The 19083-nt window shown below is 45.5% G+C and overlaps 1 protein-coding gene across 1 annotated transcript; it reads left to right on the top strand.

Moving 5' to 3' along the window:
- The first annotated feature begins 15841 nt into the window (after window positions 1-15841).
- Window positions 15842-18974, top strand: LOC124698514. Its single transcript, XM_047231001.1, has 2 exons — window positions 15842-16441; window positions 18414-18974. Exons 1-2 carry the CDS (start codon window positions 15849-15851, stop codon window positions 18511-18513), a joined length of 693 nt encoding a protein of 230 aa, XP_047086957.1. The 5' UTR covers window positions 15842-15848; the 3' UTR covers window positions 18514-18974.
- Window positions 18975-19083: the final 109 nt, after the last annotated feature.

The raw sequence follows: 19083 nt of genomic DNA, 5'->3' as shown, positions 1-19083 counted from the left end.
GAACGTTAGGAAACGAGACTGAAGCGCAGCCGCATGGAGCGCGAAGCAAAGGAAAAGGAAGAGGCTGAGGGTGGAGCCGGAGATCGCTTCCACCACCACCACCACCCATGACGCAGCAAAACTTTATCCAGTACATGCAATTGGCGGAAGAGAGGCAGCGTGTAACACTGGAGCTGCAGAACAAATTCCTTCAGGATCTGATGCAGCAGAATAGGGTGGAGAGACCTGAGAACCAGGGAGTCTCACTAGCAGACTTCCAAAACACCAAGCCGATATCTTTCGCATACGCGCCAGAGCCGATGGACGCGGAAGATTGGCTGATGGATACTGAGCGCAAGCTCAACACTGTTGGATGCAATGACCAAGAGAAGGTCCGATATGCTACCCATCTCGCTATGTGGACCTCGCCGCAGCATGGTGGGACAATATTGTAGCCGTATATCCGGCAGGAAAAGTATTTACCTGGGAGGAGTTCGCAAGAAAGTTCAGGGAATCCAATGTCCCTGAAAGTATCGTGGAACTGAAGCGTCGAGAGTTTGAGAGTCTCGAGCAAAAGGATAAGGCAATCCTGACCTATGTCGTGGAGTTTTCCAAGCTGTCCCGGTATGCTCGTTGAGGAAGTCAATACCGAGGACAAGAAGAAGAAGAGATTTCCGAGGGGGTTAAGTCCCCAGCTCAAGGTACAGACTGCGGATGATGAGAGCAACGGAATTCCAAGAGCTGGTGGATGCAGCCATCACTCTTGAAGATGACTTTAAACAACTGCAAGAAGAAAAGAGGAAGAAGGCCAAGTTTGAGCCGAAGAGGTTTGTTAGTAACAAGCCTAACACCAGCTTGAGTTTCAAGCCCAGATACAACAACAACAACAACAACAACAACAACAACAGCAACTACTATGGTAGTAGGAAGAATCAGGCATTCCAGACTGCAAATCAAAGCGTTTGCAGGAGCTGTGGACTTCCAGGGCATTTTGCCAGGGATTGCAAGAAACCAAGGATTATATGCTTTGGTTGTCGCCAGGAGGGGCACATGCTGAAGGACTGCCCCAAGAGAAACACGGGAGGAGGTCAATCTGGAGGAGGAGGAAATCGAGGAAACACCGGAGGGAATTGGAAGAATAAGAAGCCCTTCGGCAAGCTGAACTGTACCAGTCTGGAGGAGGTGGTCAATTCTGACCAGGCGGTGATAGGTACGCTTCAGATACTCACTCATCCTGGCAAAGTACTTTTTGATACTGGTGCAACTACATCATTCATTTCTCAACAATTCATCACCAAACATGGGATTAGTTGCACTAAGTTAGATACATCCATAACCATACTTTCTGCGGGGGGAACGATATTAGTAACCCATGCCAAACAAAAACAAGTCATTATGATCAATAAGTGCGCGTTTGACGCGGACCTGTTCATTTTACCGATGAAGGACATTGATGTCATTCTTGGTATGAACTGGTTAGAAGCTAATGGAGCATTGATCGATTGTGTAAACAAGACGGTGTCTTTGAAAAGTCCCGATGGAAGTAGAATGATCTACCAAGGCGACAAACATACACAGATTGAAGTCGAGCTACAGCTGAATAGCATGAAGGAGGTGAAGTTAGAAGATATCCCTGTAGTAAATGAATTCCAGGATGTGTTTCCTGCGGAATTACCTGGTATGCCACCAGATAGGGAGATAGAATTCACTATCGACCTAATTCCAGGAACAGCTCCGATTGCTAAAGCACCATATAAGATGGGGCCGAAGGAGTTGAAAGAGCTGAAGGAGCAATTGGATGACTTGGAACAAAAGGGATTCATTCAAGAAAGTGTTTCACCATGGGGATCACCTGTGATCTTCGTGGATAAAAGGGATGGAGGAAGAAGGATGTGCGGAGACTACAGAAATTTGAACAACGTCACAATCAAGAATAAGTATCCACTTCCAAGAATACAAGATCTATTTGATCAGGTTAGAGGAGCGGGAGTCTTTTCCAAGATTGATCTAAGATCCGGTTATCACCAGATAAAGATCAAGAAGGAGGACGTTCCGAAAACTGCCTTTGTCTCAAGGTATGGACACCATGAATACCTTGTAGTACCTTTTGGATTAACCAATGCCCCAGCAATATTCATGAATCTCATGAATAAGATCTTCATGCCATATCTAGATAAGTTTGTCATCGTATTTATCGATGATATCTTGATATATTCCAAGAACAAGGCAGAACATGCCGATCATTTGAGGTTAGTGTTGCAAACACTAAGGGAACATCAACTCTATGCCAAACTTAGTAAGTGTGAATTTTGGCTAGATCAAGTGGAATTTCTTGGTCATGTCATTAGCAAAGATGGAATCGCTGTCAACCCGAGTAAGGTAGCAGCAGTTCTAGAATGGGAAGCACCCAAGACTGTCAAGGAAATCCGAGGATTCCTCGGAATGGCAGGATATTATCGGAGATTCATTGAAGGATTCTCCAAGATAGCAGGACCAATGACGAAGCTGTTAAGGAAGAACACACCATTCGTGTGGACAGAGGAGTGTGAGAAGAGTTTTCAAACTCTGAAGGAGAAACTCACCACGGCACCGGTGTTAGCAGTTCCGGAAGTTGGCAAGGATTACACCGTGTACTGTGACGCATCCAAGCACGGATTGGGTTGTGTACTCATGCAAGATCGGAAAGTGATATCTTATGGATCGAGACAACTCAGACCTCATGAAGTGAACTATCCAACACACGACTTGGAATTAGCAGCGGTCGTATTTGCACTTAAAACATGGAGACATTTTCTCTATGGAGCTAAGTGTGAGCTCTATACCGATCATAAAAGCCTCAAATATTTCTTCACTCGAAGGAACTCAATATGAGGCGTAAAAGATGGCTAGAATTGATTAAGGATTATGATCTGACAATCAATTACACACCAGGGAAGGCTAATGTTGTAGCAGATGCCCTGAGTAGGAAGAGTACTGGAGGAGTGGAACAAGAAATATCACCGGAGTTGAGGATGGAAATAAGCCAAGCCCAAATACAACTTTGGGAGAAGGAAGCCCATGAAGGATTATCGGCGTTGCAAGTAGCCGATGAGTTGAATGTCAACCCGAAGAATGAGATAATGATGGGTCAGTTGGACGATCCATTCATTGTAGAAGAGATGAGGAGAATAGATGAGGGAAGACCATCAGAATTTCACCGTGGAGAATCTGGATCGTTGTGGTTCCAGAAGAGGATTTGCGTTCCGGATATTGCTGAAATCAAGGAAGTAATACTCCGAGAAGCTCATCAAACACCATATTCCATACATCCGGGAAGTACAAAGATGTATATGGATCTAAAGGAACTATTCTGGTGGAATAATATGAAGAGAGAGATAGCACAATATGTTGCGAATGCCATACCGTCAGCCGAGTGAAGGCTGAACATCGGAGTCCGGCAGGGAAGTTACAACCTCTACCTATTCCAGAATGGAAATGGGAGGAAATAGGGATGGATTTCATCACCGGACTACCCATGACTAATAAAAAGAAGGACATGATATGGGTAATCGTGGACCGGTTGACGAAAAGTGCACACTTCTTAGCAGTAAATCAACAGGACAAAGGAGAGAAACTCATTGATCTTTACATCAAGGAGATCGTGAGTAAGCATGGAGTACCTAAGAAGATAGTATCGGATCGAGGATCCGTGTTCACATCAGCATTTTGGAAGCAACTCCACGAAGCTTTGGGATCCAAATTGGATTATAGTACCGCTTATCACCCACAAACAAAGCGGACAAACCGAGAGAACCAATCGGATCTTAGAAGATATGCTTAGGGCTTGTGCCCTAGACTTCGGAGGATCATGGGAGGAGCATCTACCTTTAGCAGAGTTTTCATACAACAATAGTTATCAAAGTAGCATCAAGATGGCACCATTTGAAGCTCTGTATGGAAGGAAGTGTAGATCACCCATATGTTGGTATGAAGCCGGAGCAAGCAAAGAGTTTAACCCGGATTATGTCAAGGAAAAACAACAAATCATTGACATTATCAGAGACAGAGCTCAAGATAGCCCGCAGTCGGCAAAAGAGTTATGCCGATCGAAGAGAAGGACATGGGAGCCACAAGTTGGAGACATGGTTTATCTTAAGGTAAGCCCGATGAAAGGACTTCAGAGATTCGGAGTAAAAGGAAAGTTAAGCCCTAGATACATAGGACCCTTCAAGATACTGAGTCAGAATCGAGGTTTAGCCTTTGAGTTGGATCTACCAGGAAGGTTAGCTCAAGTTCATAATGTATTCCATGTGTCACAACTTCGGAAATGTTTGAAGACCCCAGATGAACCAATATCACATGAGGAGCTTGAGTTACAACCAGACTTGACATACATCGAGAAGCCAGCCAAGATTCTCGAGGAGAGCTGGAAACAACTCAGAAATAAGGCGATCAAGTATTGCAAGATACAATGGAAGCATCATCCCGAGAGGGAGGCCACCCGGGAAAAAGAGGAAGACCCGAGGAAAACATACCCCGAGCTGTTCGGGTATTACAACCACAACTTCGGGACGAAGTTTTCTTTAAGGGGAAAGGCTGTAATGTCCCGGGTTTAGAGACGATCGAGGGGTAGATCTTAGAAAGGGATGTGCATTGCATAGCAAATTCGGGAAAATTTCGCGCTTTTAAACAAAAATCGCATCGAAGGGGGACAAGTTTCTCTCTCGACACCTTACAGGGTTAGGGTTTCGAGAGTGCGACAAACTTGCTTCTCACTTCACTAGTTTAGGGTTTTCGAGAAGAGAGGGAGAGTTCACATGATTGAATTCTAAATGTTATGACATGATTAAATTCAAACCAAGGTTGAATTTGAATTTCAAATTCAAACATTAAATAATTACTTAAATAATTCAATTGAGGAAATTCATTAAGTAAATGATCAATAATAAATAAGATGAACAATTATATTAAAGAAAAGCTCATTAGAGAAAACTTTGAGCTTTATTGATCATCACACAAATTACAATGTCATTACAATATCCATAAGTGAAATAAAGGGATAATACAACACATCACATAAATGGGCAGAATAGAAGAAAGAAAAATAAAAAAAAAATTACAATTTATTGATCCTAGACTAAACCCTACAAGATCATCTTCATCTGATCTTGTATATGATGAACTCCAAGTCCATTTTGATCCATTCTTGATTCCAGCACAAAATCACAAAGAAGAAGAACAAATTATGCCAAGTGGCAAAGCCACTTGGCGATTAGAAAAGAAGTTAAAATGGTGGATAATATCACAGCTCTGCCGAGCTGATCCTCTCCGAGCCAGATTCACATGATCCGGTTCACACACACACACAAGCAGACACACACAGCAGTGTGCATGCTCACCACCAAGCCACCGCTTGTGCATGTGGCACAACACACACACAACATCGGTGAGTCACCCAAAGTAACTGGGCCAAGTCTGTCGACCAGGGAGAGCCTAGGAGCACCATATAAAAGCTTTTCGTAAGCCAAACCCTAGTCATTTGCTCATCCATCGACAGAGCACTGTGGTAAGTTATCAAGAACAGCCAAGAACACCAAGAACAGTGTGAACAGACTAGAGTCTGTCTCATCTTTTCACAATCACCAGAAATTAAACCAAGACTTCAGGCTTGCTAGGAGGAGCAGGGCAAGCAAAAGACCACCGAAGCAAAACCTCTACACCAACACTCATTTTCTAGGAGCCGGAGTGAGGTATACCACACAAAAGCCTCGAGCAAGATCATATCTTGCTCATAAATAAGCATACAATGCATCACAGAGCACAGGAGGGTAGAATACCCAGTGTGTGTCATCATCTGGCTAGCAAGCCAATTGGTGCAAGCAAATATGGGTAAAGACTCTAGGAAATCAGCCTATGGGAACATCGATCATGCAAAGCAAGTGCATAACCGAAGAAATCCAACGAAAAGATGAAGTCCTAGTCTAGCCTAGCCCACACACTTAGCACCTACAACTAATTGACCATCGGACTTAGACAGATTTCTGTTTGTTGATTTCAACATCAAGAGTCACCGGCAATCCAATAAATGGATCACCCGTGAAAACATTTGGTAAGCAACAAAGCAAGCCAACGAGATAGGGGAGCTATCCCGTGGCAAGCACATGAATACCGCCAGGATCACCTCAACCACTTAACCAATTCCAACAAAGAAACCATGCACGGATATCATCACCCAAGTAGGGTTCAAAAGAGGGTTAGGGTACACAACCAGGTGTTGGCATCCATCTAACCCTACCAAACTCAATGAAATGATCATAACCAGCAGAGCAGTTCACATCAATTATCCATATGATTAAGCCAAACTAGACAGATAATTGAAATACACAAGCAACCAAGTAATACATACACTTGCTCATGATCTAGAAGATCACTCGCAAGCCACGAGCAGTGCTGGGGTAAGCAAGAGCATGCACCAAGCACATGCTTGAGTACCACACAGGTTAAGTAAAAGCATCGATGAAGCACAAGCCATAGGACAAAGCAGAAAACCATTAAGTATCGATGATTATATGATCATCGTGGCTTGCCTTAGCATACAAAAGCTTGACAAGGGCAAGCCTCGGCAAACAATCCATGAATCATGTAAATGAAATAGCCACAGTTAAGCAACAGTTATATCACAGGCAATTGCATAAATCAATTATAATTGTATCCAGAAGCACTCCATCAAGGGATGGAGTTAATAATGCAACAGTGAGGCTCAATTGAGCATGTCCAAGAACTAGAGCACAGTTAATAGCACATTTGGAGCACTGGCACTTGCCAAAGGCAAGGATCATCACAGTATGATCAAGCCAAGAGCAAATCATGGCATACACAGGAGAGAGATAGTATGCAGAGAATCGATAGGGCGCTACTAATTACACGAACACCACAGAGCATGCTCATGAGCAATAATTCATGAATCGCAACGAGAAGCAATTGAGCAAGAACAAGACAAAGACACAGCAAGCTAGAACCATAGCAAATGCACAAGCAACAAAGACACAGTCACACAAGTATAGCAAGCATACGCACCAGCCTAGCAAGCGCAAGCAGCACATCGGCACGGCCAACATCCCCACGGGGAGAAGCGAGCCGGTGGCCAAGCTAGACGAGGGGAAGGAGAAGCAGTGAGAACAAATAGCGAGAGAAGGGCGGAGGAGATGACCACTTACCGGTGAGCGGAGAGGAGATCGACCATGGCGGCACGGCGGCACACGCCGGGCGAACGGCGGCGCCGAGGCCAAGCCTAGCCGGGCACAACTCGCCGCAACGCCGGCAGGCACCACGGCGAGGCACACGGCCTCGACACCGGACGCGTCGACGGTGACGAAATCGCCGCAGAGCACACCACGGTAGGCTAGCGAGAGGCGAGGGGCGCGTCGAGGAAGCGGCGAAGCACGGATCGACGCGGTGGATCTGAATCGCCGTCGAGTGGCGGTTCAGATGCGCCATATCTCGCCGGCGGCGACGGCCGGAATCGGCCGGAATAATTCGGCAAGGGGCGGCGACGCGTGCGTCGCCGGAGCTCTAGGGTTAGGGTTCGGACACGAGCACGCGGTGAGGGAGTGAGCGACCGACCGCTCGGGTCGGTTGGACCCGAGCTGGTCTAGCCAAACCACTGGGCTCCACTGACAGGTGGGCCCAGGGGCAAAATAGACTTTTCCAAATTCCATTAAAAACCAGGAATTTGGAAATTCAATAGAAAATTGATAAAAGCTCTAAACAAATAATTAAAAATATGAAAACAGATCAGCATAAAATTATCTATCATAATAAAATACAAAAGAGAGTTTTTGAAGACAATTAAGAATGAGTCTTAATTTGAGGATTTAATTAATCATGTAAATCACACATATATTTTCCAATAATAAAAGTAAGTCCATTAATGCCTTTGGATTTCAAAACACCTTGACAACATTTCAAGGTTGGATTTACCCTAAATCAAGTATCACTAAGATGTTCTTAGTATTTAACCTCTCATAAAATAACAACGACATCGGAAGGGGGGGATAAACCCTAAAACTGGAATCATGCATTATTGCTTCTTTAACCATTGCCCTTATCGGACAATGATGCTATTTTTCGAACAAGAGGACAAGGGTCAGTCCATACCTTCCAACTGCAGAACTTTGCAGTTGTTCGGGCAAGTTCATCACTTGCTCATGTCATTTGAGTATTTTTATCAAATTACTTGCAAAGTATTATGGTTATCACTATTGCACAAAAATCAAAACCACTACTTTCATAACTATGAATATGACTATGTGGTGGGCAATGGAACCATGGATTGTGTTGATATGGTGGAGGTTCCATTGCACGGGTTTATATCCATCTAGGATTAAACAACAAATGTCGCCAGTGATTCTTGTGCCGTAACACCCGTGTTAACCATAAGATCCGGAGTGGGACGGAGTAGTCAAAAGTGTTTCCACCTCTCGTTCATCAACGGATGCGCTTTACCGTAGACACTTGTATCTGTCAGCGGCAAGCGGTAGGCTGGGGAAGCCTTAAGTCCCCACGGCACAGTCCGTAGACACTTGTCGTTCGAAGAACAAGCGGTAGGCTGGGGAAGCCTTAAGTCCCCACGGTATTGCGGTCTATGAGGGATTGTAAGGTGTCCGGAACGGTCTATCCATGATGATAGGGGAAGGCATATAAATGCCCGGAACGGTCTCATCATGGATATAGGGGAGGACAATCTTACAAAAGGGTGGGTGTTCGAGGTAGCGGAGGAACATGATTGGCTAGACCTTATACCGGGCCTCACACCGAAGGAAGTGTGGACGGGAAAGCTGCCCGGTTGGCACCAAGGTTAAGATCTCTTATGGGTAAAGCAACACACCTCCGCAGAGTGTAAGAACCGTGACTGTCACTCCCTGTTCCGGGATTGAGGAACTGCGAACGCGGCCGGAAAGGAGCTCCATGAAGTTCTAGTAAACCGGTGAAGGCTGACGGACATAGCTCTTTGAAATAAAAGCAATCTCTTGAAGAAATGTTTATCAAAACTTGCATTGGTATTAGACTTTCCGGTCTAATATCGTAGCTAGTGCATTAAACACCTCTTCTCTATAATGAACTTGTTGAGTACGCTCGTACTCATACCACTCTTAAATCCCATGCTTAGATTGTCTGAACCGTCTGGAGGAGGACTACGACAGCAATGATGGAGCCGAGATCATAGGCTACGAGGAACCAGACCTTTCAGGAGGAGTGGAAGGCGTAGACTACATCATCGTCTACGGATCCGGGGAGGCTTCCGGAGGAGAACAAGCCTAGAGATATCTGAGGAGTAGTAGTAGCAGAGCAGCACAAACTCTTACCACAGAGCTGCTCGATTAAATAAATGTTTAGTTTAATGAGACAATGGTATTGTAAGTTAAGTTGGGTTCGCCTCGAACCCAGGAGTTATCCTCTTAGGACCCAAGAGGAGCTCCGAGACGACTTGTGTATGATGATTGTAATGATATGTGAATGAGTTATGGACCCTGCTATGTTCTGTTGTACTACTCTGAGGGATGTAATATTTGCGGAATGGTACTTCGCGAATGTTATATCAACGACTGGCATACTACAACATGCAGTGGTATGCAGGGTCACCACACGGCCCATGCGCCGGCCGGTTCCGGTCTGCCGCCCGGTCAGCCGGCCTACAGACCGGCTGGCTCGGCGTGCCGTCCGGTCGACCGGTCGCCAACCGGGCGCCAACCGAGGGACAACCGGATGACCTCCTGGACGACACAAAGTGACCCCGGTCGGGGTCCAGCCTACCGACCGGTTTGGACCGGCTGGTCCTGTCTGTGGCCCGGTCTGACCGGGCCCTGGACCATACGGCCCGGCCCCAGGCCCGGTTGATCGGCCTCCTCGACGGTTGACTCAGCCCAACTTTTTCCCAACGGTTATATTTGCTCTTGGGCTATAAATAGCCCTTCTTCCACCTTAGGCTGAGTTAGTTCTCCTATTTCTCTCACCTCCATTGTTGCCTTTGAAGAACTTGCTCTCTCTCTTGTCTCCCCCCATGATTCTTGCTCATTTTTTAGGGATCTAAGAGAGGAGATCTAGATCTACACTTCCACCAATCCATTTCTCCTCTAAGTGAGGGAACTCTTGGGATCTAGATCTTGGAGTCTTTTGTTGACTTTCCCCATTGTTCTTCCTCTCCAATCTCATCTTAGCATTTGTTGCTTGGGTGGGATTTGAGAGTGAAGGACTTGAACACCTCTAGTGTTCTTGCTTTGCATCATTGCATAGTGTTGAGCTCTCCACCGCGATTAGTTCGAGTGAGAGACCGTGAGCTTGTTACTCTTGGAGGGAAATCTCCTAGTTGGCTTGGCGGTTGGTGCTCCGGTGATCTCTTCAAGAAGATTGTGAAGAGGCCCGGGCTTCTCCTTCGTGGAGCTTGTGAAGTGGTTGTGGAGCTTGCCATCTCCGGAGCGGAGGAAAAGCTAACCATAAGGAAAGGGCCATTATCTTTCGTGGGTGTGGTTCGGAGCATAGGGTGAGCCTTCGTGGCGCGGGAAATCCTTCGTGGGACCTCCACTCCTCCAAACGTGACGAACCTTCTTGCAAAGGAAGGGAACACGGGAATACATCCTCGTCTCCGCGTGCCTCGGTTATTTCTATACCCGAGCTCTCTTTCCTTGTGATAGCCATCGTGCTTGAAGTACAGATATCTTGCTATCACTTGTGCTACATATATCTTGTGCCTATCTTGCTTAGCTCTAGTTGCCATTGTTACACTTAGTTGAGCTTAGCATATTTAGGGTTTGTGCTTGTAAACTAAACGATAGTTTAATTCCGCATTCTTACAAGACAAATCCGCAAGAGTTTGTAATTGCCTATTCACCCCCCTCTAGGCGACATCTCGATCTTCCACCATGAAATAAGCATCAACCGTCAGAATACCTTGTCTCAATAGGGTCAACTTATCATATATAGATCGCAAATAATTAGTGGGAACAAAACGAGTCAGCATAACTGCCTTCATCTCGCGCCATGTAAGAACAAGCACTTCTCCATCTTCTTGACGAGCACGTTTAACTTCATCCCACCAACGAAATGCATAGCCATCAAATTCCGAGGAATCAAGCTTAATCTTCATGTCTTCAGTATAGTCATGTAGGCGTCATAACTTCTCAATTTTCAGCTCCCAAGTGAGGTATTCTTCAACATCAGGACCTCCTTCAAATTTGGGTATTGAGATTTTTGGCTTACCCAAACCATCGTCTTGCGGTTGTGGAGGAACACGGCGGGCTCCGAGTTCGACAAAACCACGACCACGGGCACCACGTCCAACACCACGACCACCACCACGCTCATTAGCAGCGGGTTGTTCTTCAAAGTCGCCATGAGCACTGTCTCCATCTTCATGTTGTTGTTGTTTGGTCAGGTTCTCAACGGCTAACTGAAAGTGCATGGAGCCCCATGTGTGGTTTTGGTAATTAATGACAATTCCTATGGACTAATGTTTGCATTAAGTTATATTTGTAGGAGTTGTTCATAGGCAATGCTTGAACCATATGTTGGCTTCAAGATTGCAATAAGAAGCAAATGAAGAAGATCAAGTGTCAAGTATGTCTTGAAGGCAATGCTTGAACCATATGCTCGGCGTCCTCGTCTCGGAGAACGACCGACCCGTGCAGCCGCCGCTACCCCGGTACGCCACCGGCATCATGCCGCGGGGCCTGTCGGAGGAAGAAGCCCTACGACTGGCGCTACAGGACTCGCCACGCCACAACCGCCGCCTCCACCTCCGTCGTACAACCCGTGGGGCCCCACCTCAGCCCTGGGCTCCTCCACCTCCGCCACACCCATGGGCTCCTCCACCTCCGCCACAGCCCTGGGCACCTCCACCTCCACCACAGCCACAGGACTGGGCTCCTCCACCTCCAGCACCGCCGGCGCACCCGGCGTACGTTCCGACGGTTCCCAACTGGTCGTGAGTGGTACCAGAGCTCGTCGTGCTCGGCAGCGACGAGGAGAAGCAGCAGGCGCAGTCGTTTAGGTTTTTTTTTCCATGTGTTCAACTATGTAAATTATGTTTTCATGTTATAAAAAATAGAATTCGAGAAAAAAATGCGTCGTGCCGCTGGAGCCACCCCCGACGCAAACGGACGCGCGATCGATTTCGACAATTTCAACCGACGGAAACGGATGTGCGCGGACATTTTCAGACGCTAAAATGCGACGCTCGGTCGCTCGATTGGAGATGCCCTTACCATACTCTATTGTTTTTTTATGTGCACGTTTTGCATGTCTTCGCTTCTCTTTGGGGCTCAGCTTGCTGGTCATTGTGTGACTGAATGTCGTCATGGCCAAGCGAGGCCAACCACTAAATGCAAAAGAGATGCTTGTAAGATGCTCTAAGCAAAATGCCAAAGTGCTAAACGGGCAGCCCCCACATGGCCACATCCCAACTCCTATCTCAGGTTCTCGACCGCATCTTGCACTATTCGCGCAAACAACAACGAATTGATTCATCACTCCGGAATTTGGTTTGTACATAGTAGAATCTTGTGTAGATGGTGGAATAATTTTAAGTACTCATCGCATATATGTACATGCCACTTTCTATTACCAACCCTTAAGTAAAATATATTTTATGTTTGATCAAGTTTGTAGAAAGATATCAACATACCACTCTTCTCTCTTGTTAAGTCAAATCGACCAAGGTTTGATCAAGTTCACAACACATATTTTCTTCGCGACCAAGACAACCACCCTCGAACGCAACACGTTGAGTGAACGCCGGCAAGGGGCGTCACGAAAGGCCTAACCACTTTAGGACAATTCTGGCGACCACACCATCAACTTTTTTTTTGCAAAACCAGCATGAGGTGCCATCCACTTGGCTTGAACCAAATTGGAGGCTTGAGCATGTGAGACCTTCGGTTCATTTTCATAAGCTTCGACAAATTCATACATAAACAAGGGGCTATTGCCTATTGCAATATCTCTCCATAGAAAGCTTTGCTATACGCAATTTAGATAACACATAGAGCCCCATTTAGAAAAGGAAAAAACATAGCACAAAAAATATTACGAGTTAGCACTTTAAACAAAAGAGGACATCCAGTTCTTGTCATTCACACACTGATTCACGCAGTTTTTTGTTGTCACACTTTGCAGAGTGTCGGTGTGTGCCTGAAATAGTGAAATGGTCCAAACCAACGAGTCCTTTGATCAACTCTAAGAGGATCTCCACTCGCTCCCCCCAACCCCCAAAGGGCCAAAAAGCCAAAATGAGGACCCTAGAGAGAGAAACCGCGCCCAGCCGCATGCACTATAACTAAGAGAGAATAGCTAAAATACCACTAGTCAACATCGAACATGCCAAAATACCACTAGTGAAAACCAACTTGCCAAATTAACACTCCTCTTCCAATTTTTTAGGCCAAAGTAACACTATGTCAAAGGAACTCTGTGAGTCAAACCGCTACTACACTGTCAGTTTGTTTGGTATTCTAAAATCACCCATGTAACTCCTCCAGTCCAAATCCCTCAAGAACAGTGCCGCACAGAGCAGCCATGGTGTCGGGATGAAGCACCCCATGCCCGCGCCTCCCTGCCACTCCCCTCTCCCTCTAGCTTTTCTCCGCCCGTTGTTCTGGGCGCCCTCCGCCTAGCTCGGCCACCCGCCTACGGTCGCCCTCCGCCTAGCTCGGTCGCCCGACCCCCTCCACCACCCGTGGCCGCGTCGGTCTGGTGCAAGGACGAGCTCAGCGTTGGCACACGGACGAGCTCAGCTACCACCTGCATGAGACCTCACCTGGTCATCCACCCGTCCATTCTTTGCCATGTTTCCCTAGTATTTTCGTTGCAAATGCAGTAAATTTAGAATTTGCTGTGTCTATGTGTTTCAGAGTTAAAATGAGCTGAGATGTGTCAAGTTATTTGTGTTGATTTGTTGATGAAACGTTGTGAATAGGCAAGGGCATGTATGTCTTTTCCTGGATGGTGTCACTCTCAGTTAGCCATCAGTGGTATTTTGTCTAGAAACTGAACTGAGTGTTATTTTGGCAAGTTGATTTTTACTAGTGGTATTTTGGCATGTTCGGTTTTGACTAGTGAGATTTTGGCTATGCTCTCTATAAATAACTTTTGTGCTAGCGCAATTTTTTTTAATCCAGCACCCCCAGGCCAACCTCACCCATATGGAGGCAACCGGGGCCGCCGGCTAATACGACACCCAAGAAAACATGCTACACGTTCTGCGAGACCACACCAGTGTCTCTCTCCTCCTAAAAGGCAAAAAAAAGCCAAAATAAAATTATGAATGGATTCATACTCCCCCTATAATAAAAAAATGCCGAAACTCGCCATACGAGTTCGCCAGATATGGGAGTTTCGAGTGGAGATGCTTTTAAAAAATGCATGGGAGTTGGAAATTAGGCTGTCTCAGGCTCTGTTTGTTTGGGCTGGAGCTTGAGATTTTACTGTTTTTGGGTCTTTAAAAGCACAAGTCCAGCGAAATACCTAACTTCTAGGCGTGGGCTTCTACAAGCACTTCTCACATTTACACTTGAAGCCCATAAGCACGTCTCGGGTACTTCACGCAGCTTTCTATGGCTTCTCACTTATAAATCGAACTGGTATACAATAGCAACCCTAAAGTTTGCTTTATCTACACCGGATTGCCACCGTGTGAATAAAAGAAAAACTCCATGAGAAATCAGCTACAAAAGGAACTACTCTTGCCGCAGACCACGCTAGGCGCCTCCCCGACTGCTCTTGTAGCTCGTCCTCTTCGTTAATCCCCCTAATAAAAGGAACTTTGCTTGGATCTCAACAATTCGGGTGTAGATCTTTGGATGATAGCCACTGTACGGAAAATATTATATGTATGTAAAATTTGTGGATGGACCGAGTCCCGTAATGATCAAAATGATATTTTTTTTGCATCTTGAGAAAAAAATCAGATTCTTAGTTAATTAATATTTTATAATAAAATCTTTTTAAATAAATAATAATAAGGAAACTAATATTTTTGTTATGCTAAACATATTATTTCATCTAATATATGGTATACGTAGAAAAAATATATTTAATCTGGAGTTAAACATCATCTTCATCATATGGGGTTATTTCCAACTTTTTATGCCAGCTACCAGTCTACCAGCCATCCTGGATGCAGTTTGCCAAACAACAATTTTACATTTGTCCAGCCATCCAGCTTCAGCTGCTTCTCAGATCTTATCAGCTCCGGCTGCTTTCCGCTCATGTGCAGCCCAAACAAATAGGCACTCATAGTATGAATTCGCTATCGCTCCGAATCGTGGGAGCCGTTGAGTTCGGAGATACCGTTGTTGGAGAACTTGTTTGGTTTCTTTCAAGCGTTTATAACATGTCCGGAAGATATTCAGCGTCCTTTTCTACCTTTTAAAAGGAGTGGTGATGGTACTTTGGTATTCCCTACAGGTAAGTTTGTAGGTGTCTATTTCTCTGAGGAGTGGGATAGCTGATTTTTGCACGGAGTTTGTTTTTTTTTTTTTTTTTTTGAGCGGTCTATCACTCTTTATTCATCATGAATCATAGAGTTTACAGGAAATGATAAGCCCTCAGGGAGGGTAGTTAGCCAAACATGGCGCCCTACAGGAAGCGTAGTCGCCATCCGAGCCAAAGTGTGTGCTTCTCCATTCGATCGCCGCCTGCACGGAGTTTGTTGGTACGACTGAAAAAGAGCCCACCTGGCTCAGCCGGCCTGTGAGCATGCAAAGCCAACCGAAGCCCAATAATCTGTGGTCTCCCGAGCCCTCGCCTGAGCTGAGCGGCTGAACTGAACCGGAACCATTTCCATTCTCGTCTAAACCCTACGCCCCTCCTCCGCTCGCCGCCGCATCCAGCCAGCCATGGGTAGCCGGCTGGGCCGCCGCGTGCTCCACTTCGCCAACCTCCCCATCAAGCTCATGCTGCCCCCGGCGCCCCTCGCCTCCGTCCAGGAGTTCGCCATCAAGACCGTCCCCTCCGCCTCCAAGATCGACATCCGCCGCTGCCTCGAGTCCATGTACGGCTTCTCCATCGCCGAGGTCCGCACCCTCAACATGGAGGGCAAGAAGCTCCGCCGTGGACGCTTCCTCGCCGCCAAGCCCGACTACAAGAAGGCCTACGTCACCCTCCACGCCCCGCTCCACGTCTCCCCCGACATCTTCCCCATCGGCGCCATCCTCGCCGAGAGGGAGCGCAAGGCCAGCGCCGCCGCCGCCAGGAGGAAGGCGGTGGAGGGGGCCGAGATCGATGGGGAGAGGGAGGGGAAGGGCAAGCATTGGATGGAGGACGACAGGGAAGGCTTCTCCAGGGCCGGACACGGCAAAGTCGTGTATGGGAACCCCGGGAGGCTGGGGAAGAAGAGGCGGGGGCGTGCCAGGGTGAATCAGGAGCCCAAAGAGGAGGGGGAGAAATTCCCATGGAACGGGATGCGCCTGACTACCGAGAAACCTGCTAGGTGAGACTCTCTACCTTTCTTGATCATCATAAGTAGTGCTGCACTGATTGGTTCAGTAAGTTATTCTAGTTCCGTTGATGCTAAAATCTAGGCTTTTCTACTGTCAGAGGACAATTCCAGCCTTCGTTAGTATAGAATAAACTAGGATGGTAAGGTAGATGCAGTGCCTAAAGCATGTACATTTCGTTTTCTATTGAAATTTGTTTAGTAGCTTTCAACGCGAGTTCAATCATTCTCTTATATACGGAAAAGTACGAACTGGCTTAAAGCACGAACATGAAGGAAAGGCTGAATACGAAACATCTTGAATTGGATTCTCTCTATCCAGTTTGGGTTCCTATGAATTATTGTTTGGTTCCGGATCCAGGTCCCTCTGCCCTTGCTCTTTTTTGTTCAATAGGGTATGGATTGAAGTAACCACTAATCCAGGAAAGATGGATCTTTAGCTAGCTCTACAATATGAAATGATGCATTCAGTCAGTAATTACAAATGGTACTTTAATCACACATTTTTGCTCACCCGTGTTTAGCTTGAAAAAGTGACTAAGAGTGATCACTTCTCTTTAACATATAGCAGCCGATCCTTTGGTGCAAAGTTCATTTCACTTTCATACACCCGCGCCCCAATGCCGTGCAGTCATGCACATATATACCCTAATACACAGAAAATCTCGAGGTATATTTGTTCTCACAAACAGGATCATGCACACATGGGCACATGAGTGCTGCATGATCATGCAAAAGCCAAAGTGTATGCCCATTTTTCTTGCAGAAAATGTAGATAAGATTTGGTGGTTTTGAGTGAAGAGATCAAGAAATGGTGAATGGAATTCATTGTGTTCTATTTGTTCGTACCATGTGCATAAGTATGTACTAAGAACAGGATCTAGATTGAATTGTTTTGCTTGTGGGGTACTCTGCTTGGGAGGTACAATAAATTTTCTCCACCTCCAAAATGAAATAACACTATAAATGTTATAGTTCTCTGGGTTTGCTTTTGTTATGTTTGCTTAATCTTAATGTTGCACAAGTTAACTCGCTTTGGTTTCTAACTTGGTATCATGATCGTTTTTTACTGGTGTGGCTTGCCACAATTGCATATCTCATGGAGATGAAACAGGGTGATAAACTTTATAGAGTTGTAGCTTGAATCTTATAGTAAGGAACATTACCTTTGCTCAGGACAACTGGAAAAGTAATAATCACAGAAGCCTCTCTACCCAGTGATGGGCATAACTATAACTTGTATCAAGAGCTTATCGAGGGAGTGTATATATATATTTTTTTTGTTTTGGGCAAGAAAAAAAATCATACTGTTACTAGAATAAGTATTCTGTAAATTTTTGCTGTTTTGGTTAACCCAAAGGCTTTGATTTCTAGTTCAAATCCAGATAAGGTTATTTGTTGCTACAACTCATGACCTACAAGTGGGGGTGTTGAATAGTTACTTACCTTGAATTCAAAAACTTGGGAAGTTCACATGTTAAGTTACTGCCTCTTAAGGTGCACCTACTGGTGATCACTATTGCTCAAAAGGATGTGCTATCCATACCAAATTGGCTAAGTTCCCAAGCTCCTTGTTGACATTTTGAAGCAAACGTTTTAAAAGTAGAGTACATTTATTTTAATTTGAGTTCAAAAATAATGAATGAAGCACTGATAAAAGAAAAATTTACGGAAGAGCTATCACCTGACATGGGTACTGGGCTTGTTTTGAGATTGAAGACAGATTGTTCTGTCGTATGGTTGAAGGATAAGATGCATTGTTTCCGTGTTTGAATTTTACTTACCCCCCTATGATCCATAATAAGTGTCGGTGATTTAGTACAAAGTTACAAAATTGTATTAAACCACCGACACTTATTATGGATCGGATGGAGTAAATTAATTGGCCTTACCTCCTTGCTACAATTTCGGAAAGTTTTGTTTTTATGCTATGATGAAATTGATGGTAGTATATTTTTTTTATCAGGAAAAGACACTATCCTGCCAAGAAACAGGGCGGCATTGTCTTGAAGCAGAGATCTCATAGAGGATCAGCTCTGCGCGCAAAGAGGAGTTTCGTAGCTTGAGAGCTGGTGTTGAGTAGCCATGTCTCGGGCGCTGAAGCAGGATGTGGTCCGTGGATCCACGATGGTGCTGCTTGGTCCATTTCGTTTCCGACACAGAATAAAGAGATGTTTTAGTATTTACTATCAAGCCTTTGGTGTATTTCTGCTATCAAATCTTGTTTGGATTTTGGGGTTTATCGTAGGCCGCGGCATAGGCTGCTGAGACCAGGAAGGTGCAATCTGGCAACTCACTCACGGCGATCTGTAACTGTAGTAGTCCTTTTGACGAAATATTTTCTTCATCTGTCTTTGCATCCGCTGCTAATTAGAAGAGAAAGAATGTACACATCACTTGCTTCCCTTTTATTTTTTGTGTTTGTTTCTCTGCTTTGGGCTGGCTGGGTACATACACTTGTTGAAACTCCATGCTTTGCTATCAAATATTACCTCTGTTCTGAAATATAAGCCTTTTAGAGGTAGTATTTTGCTAGGCTGCTCTATATTGTGCGATTTGTTTATGTGGCTTTGTCTACTGTCCTTGACTCATTTTCATTCGTTGAATTGAGAAATTCTTTCTCGCTCAAAAACATA

The sequence above is a fragment of the Lolium rigidum genome, chromosome 3, assembly GCF_022539505.1.
Source record: "Lolium rigidum isolate FL_2022 chromosome 3, APGP_CSIRO_Lrig_0.1, whole genome shotgun sequence".
Classification (NCBI taxonomy): domain Eukaryota; kingdom Viridiplantae; phylum Streptophyta; class Magnoliopsida; order Poales; family Poaceae; genus Lolium; species Lolium rigidum.
Note: the sequence above shows the minus strand (reverse complement) of the source record. Positions and strands in the feature narration are given on the sequence as shown.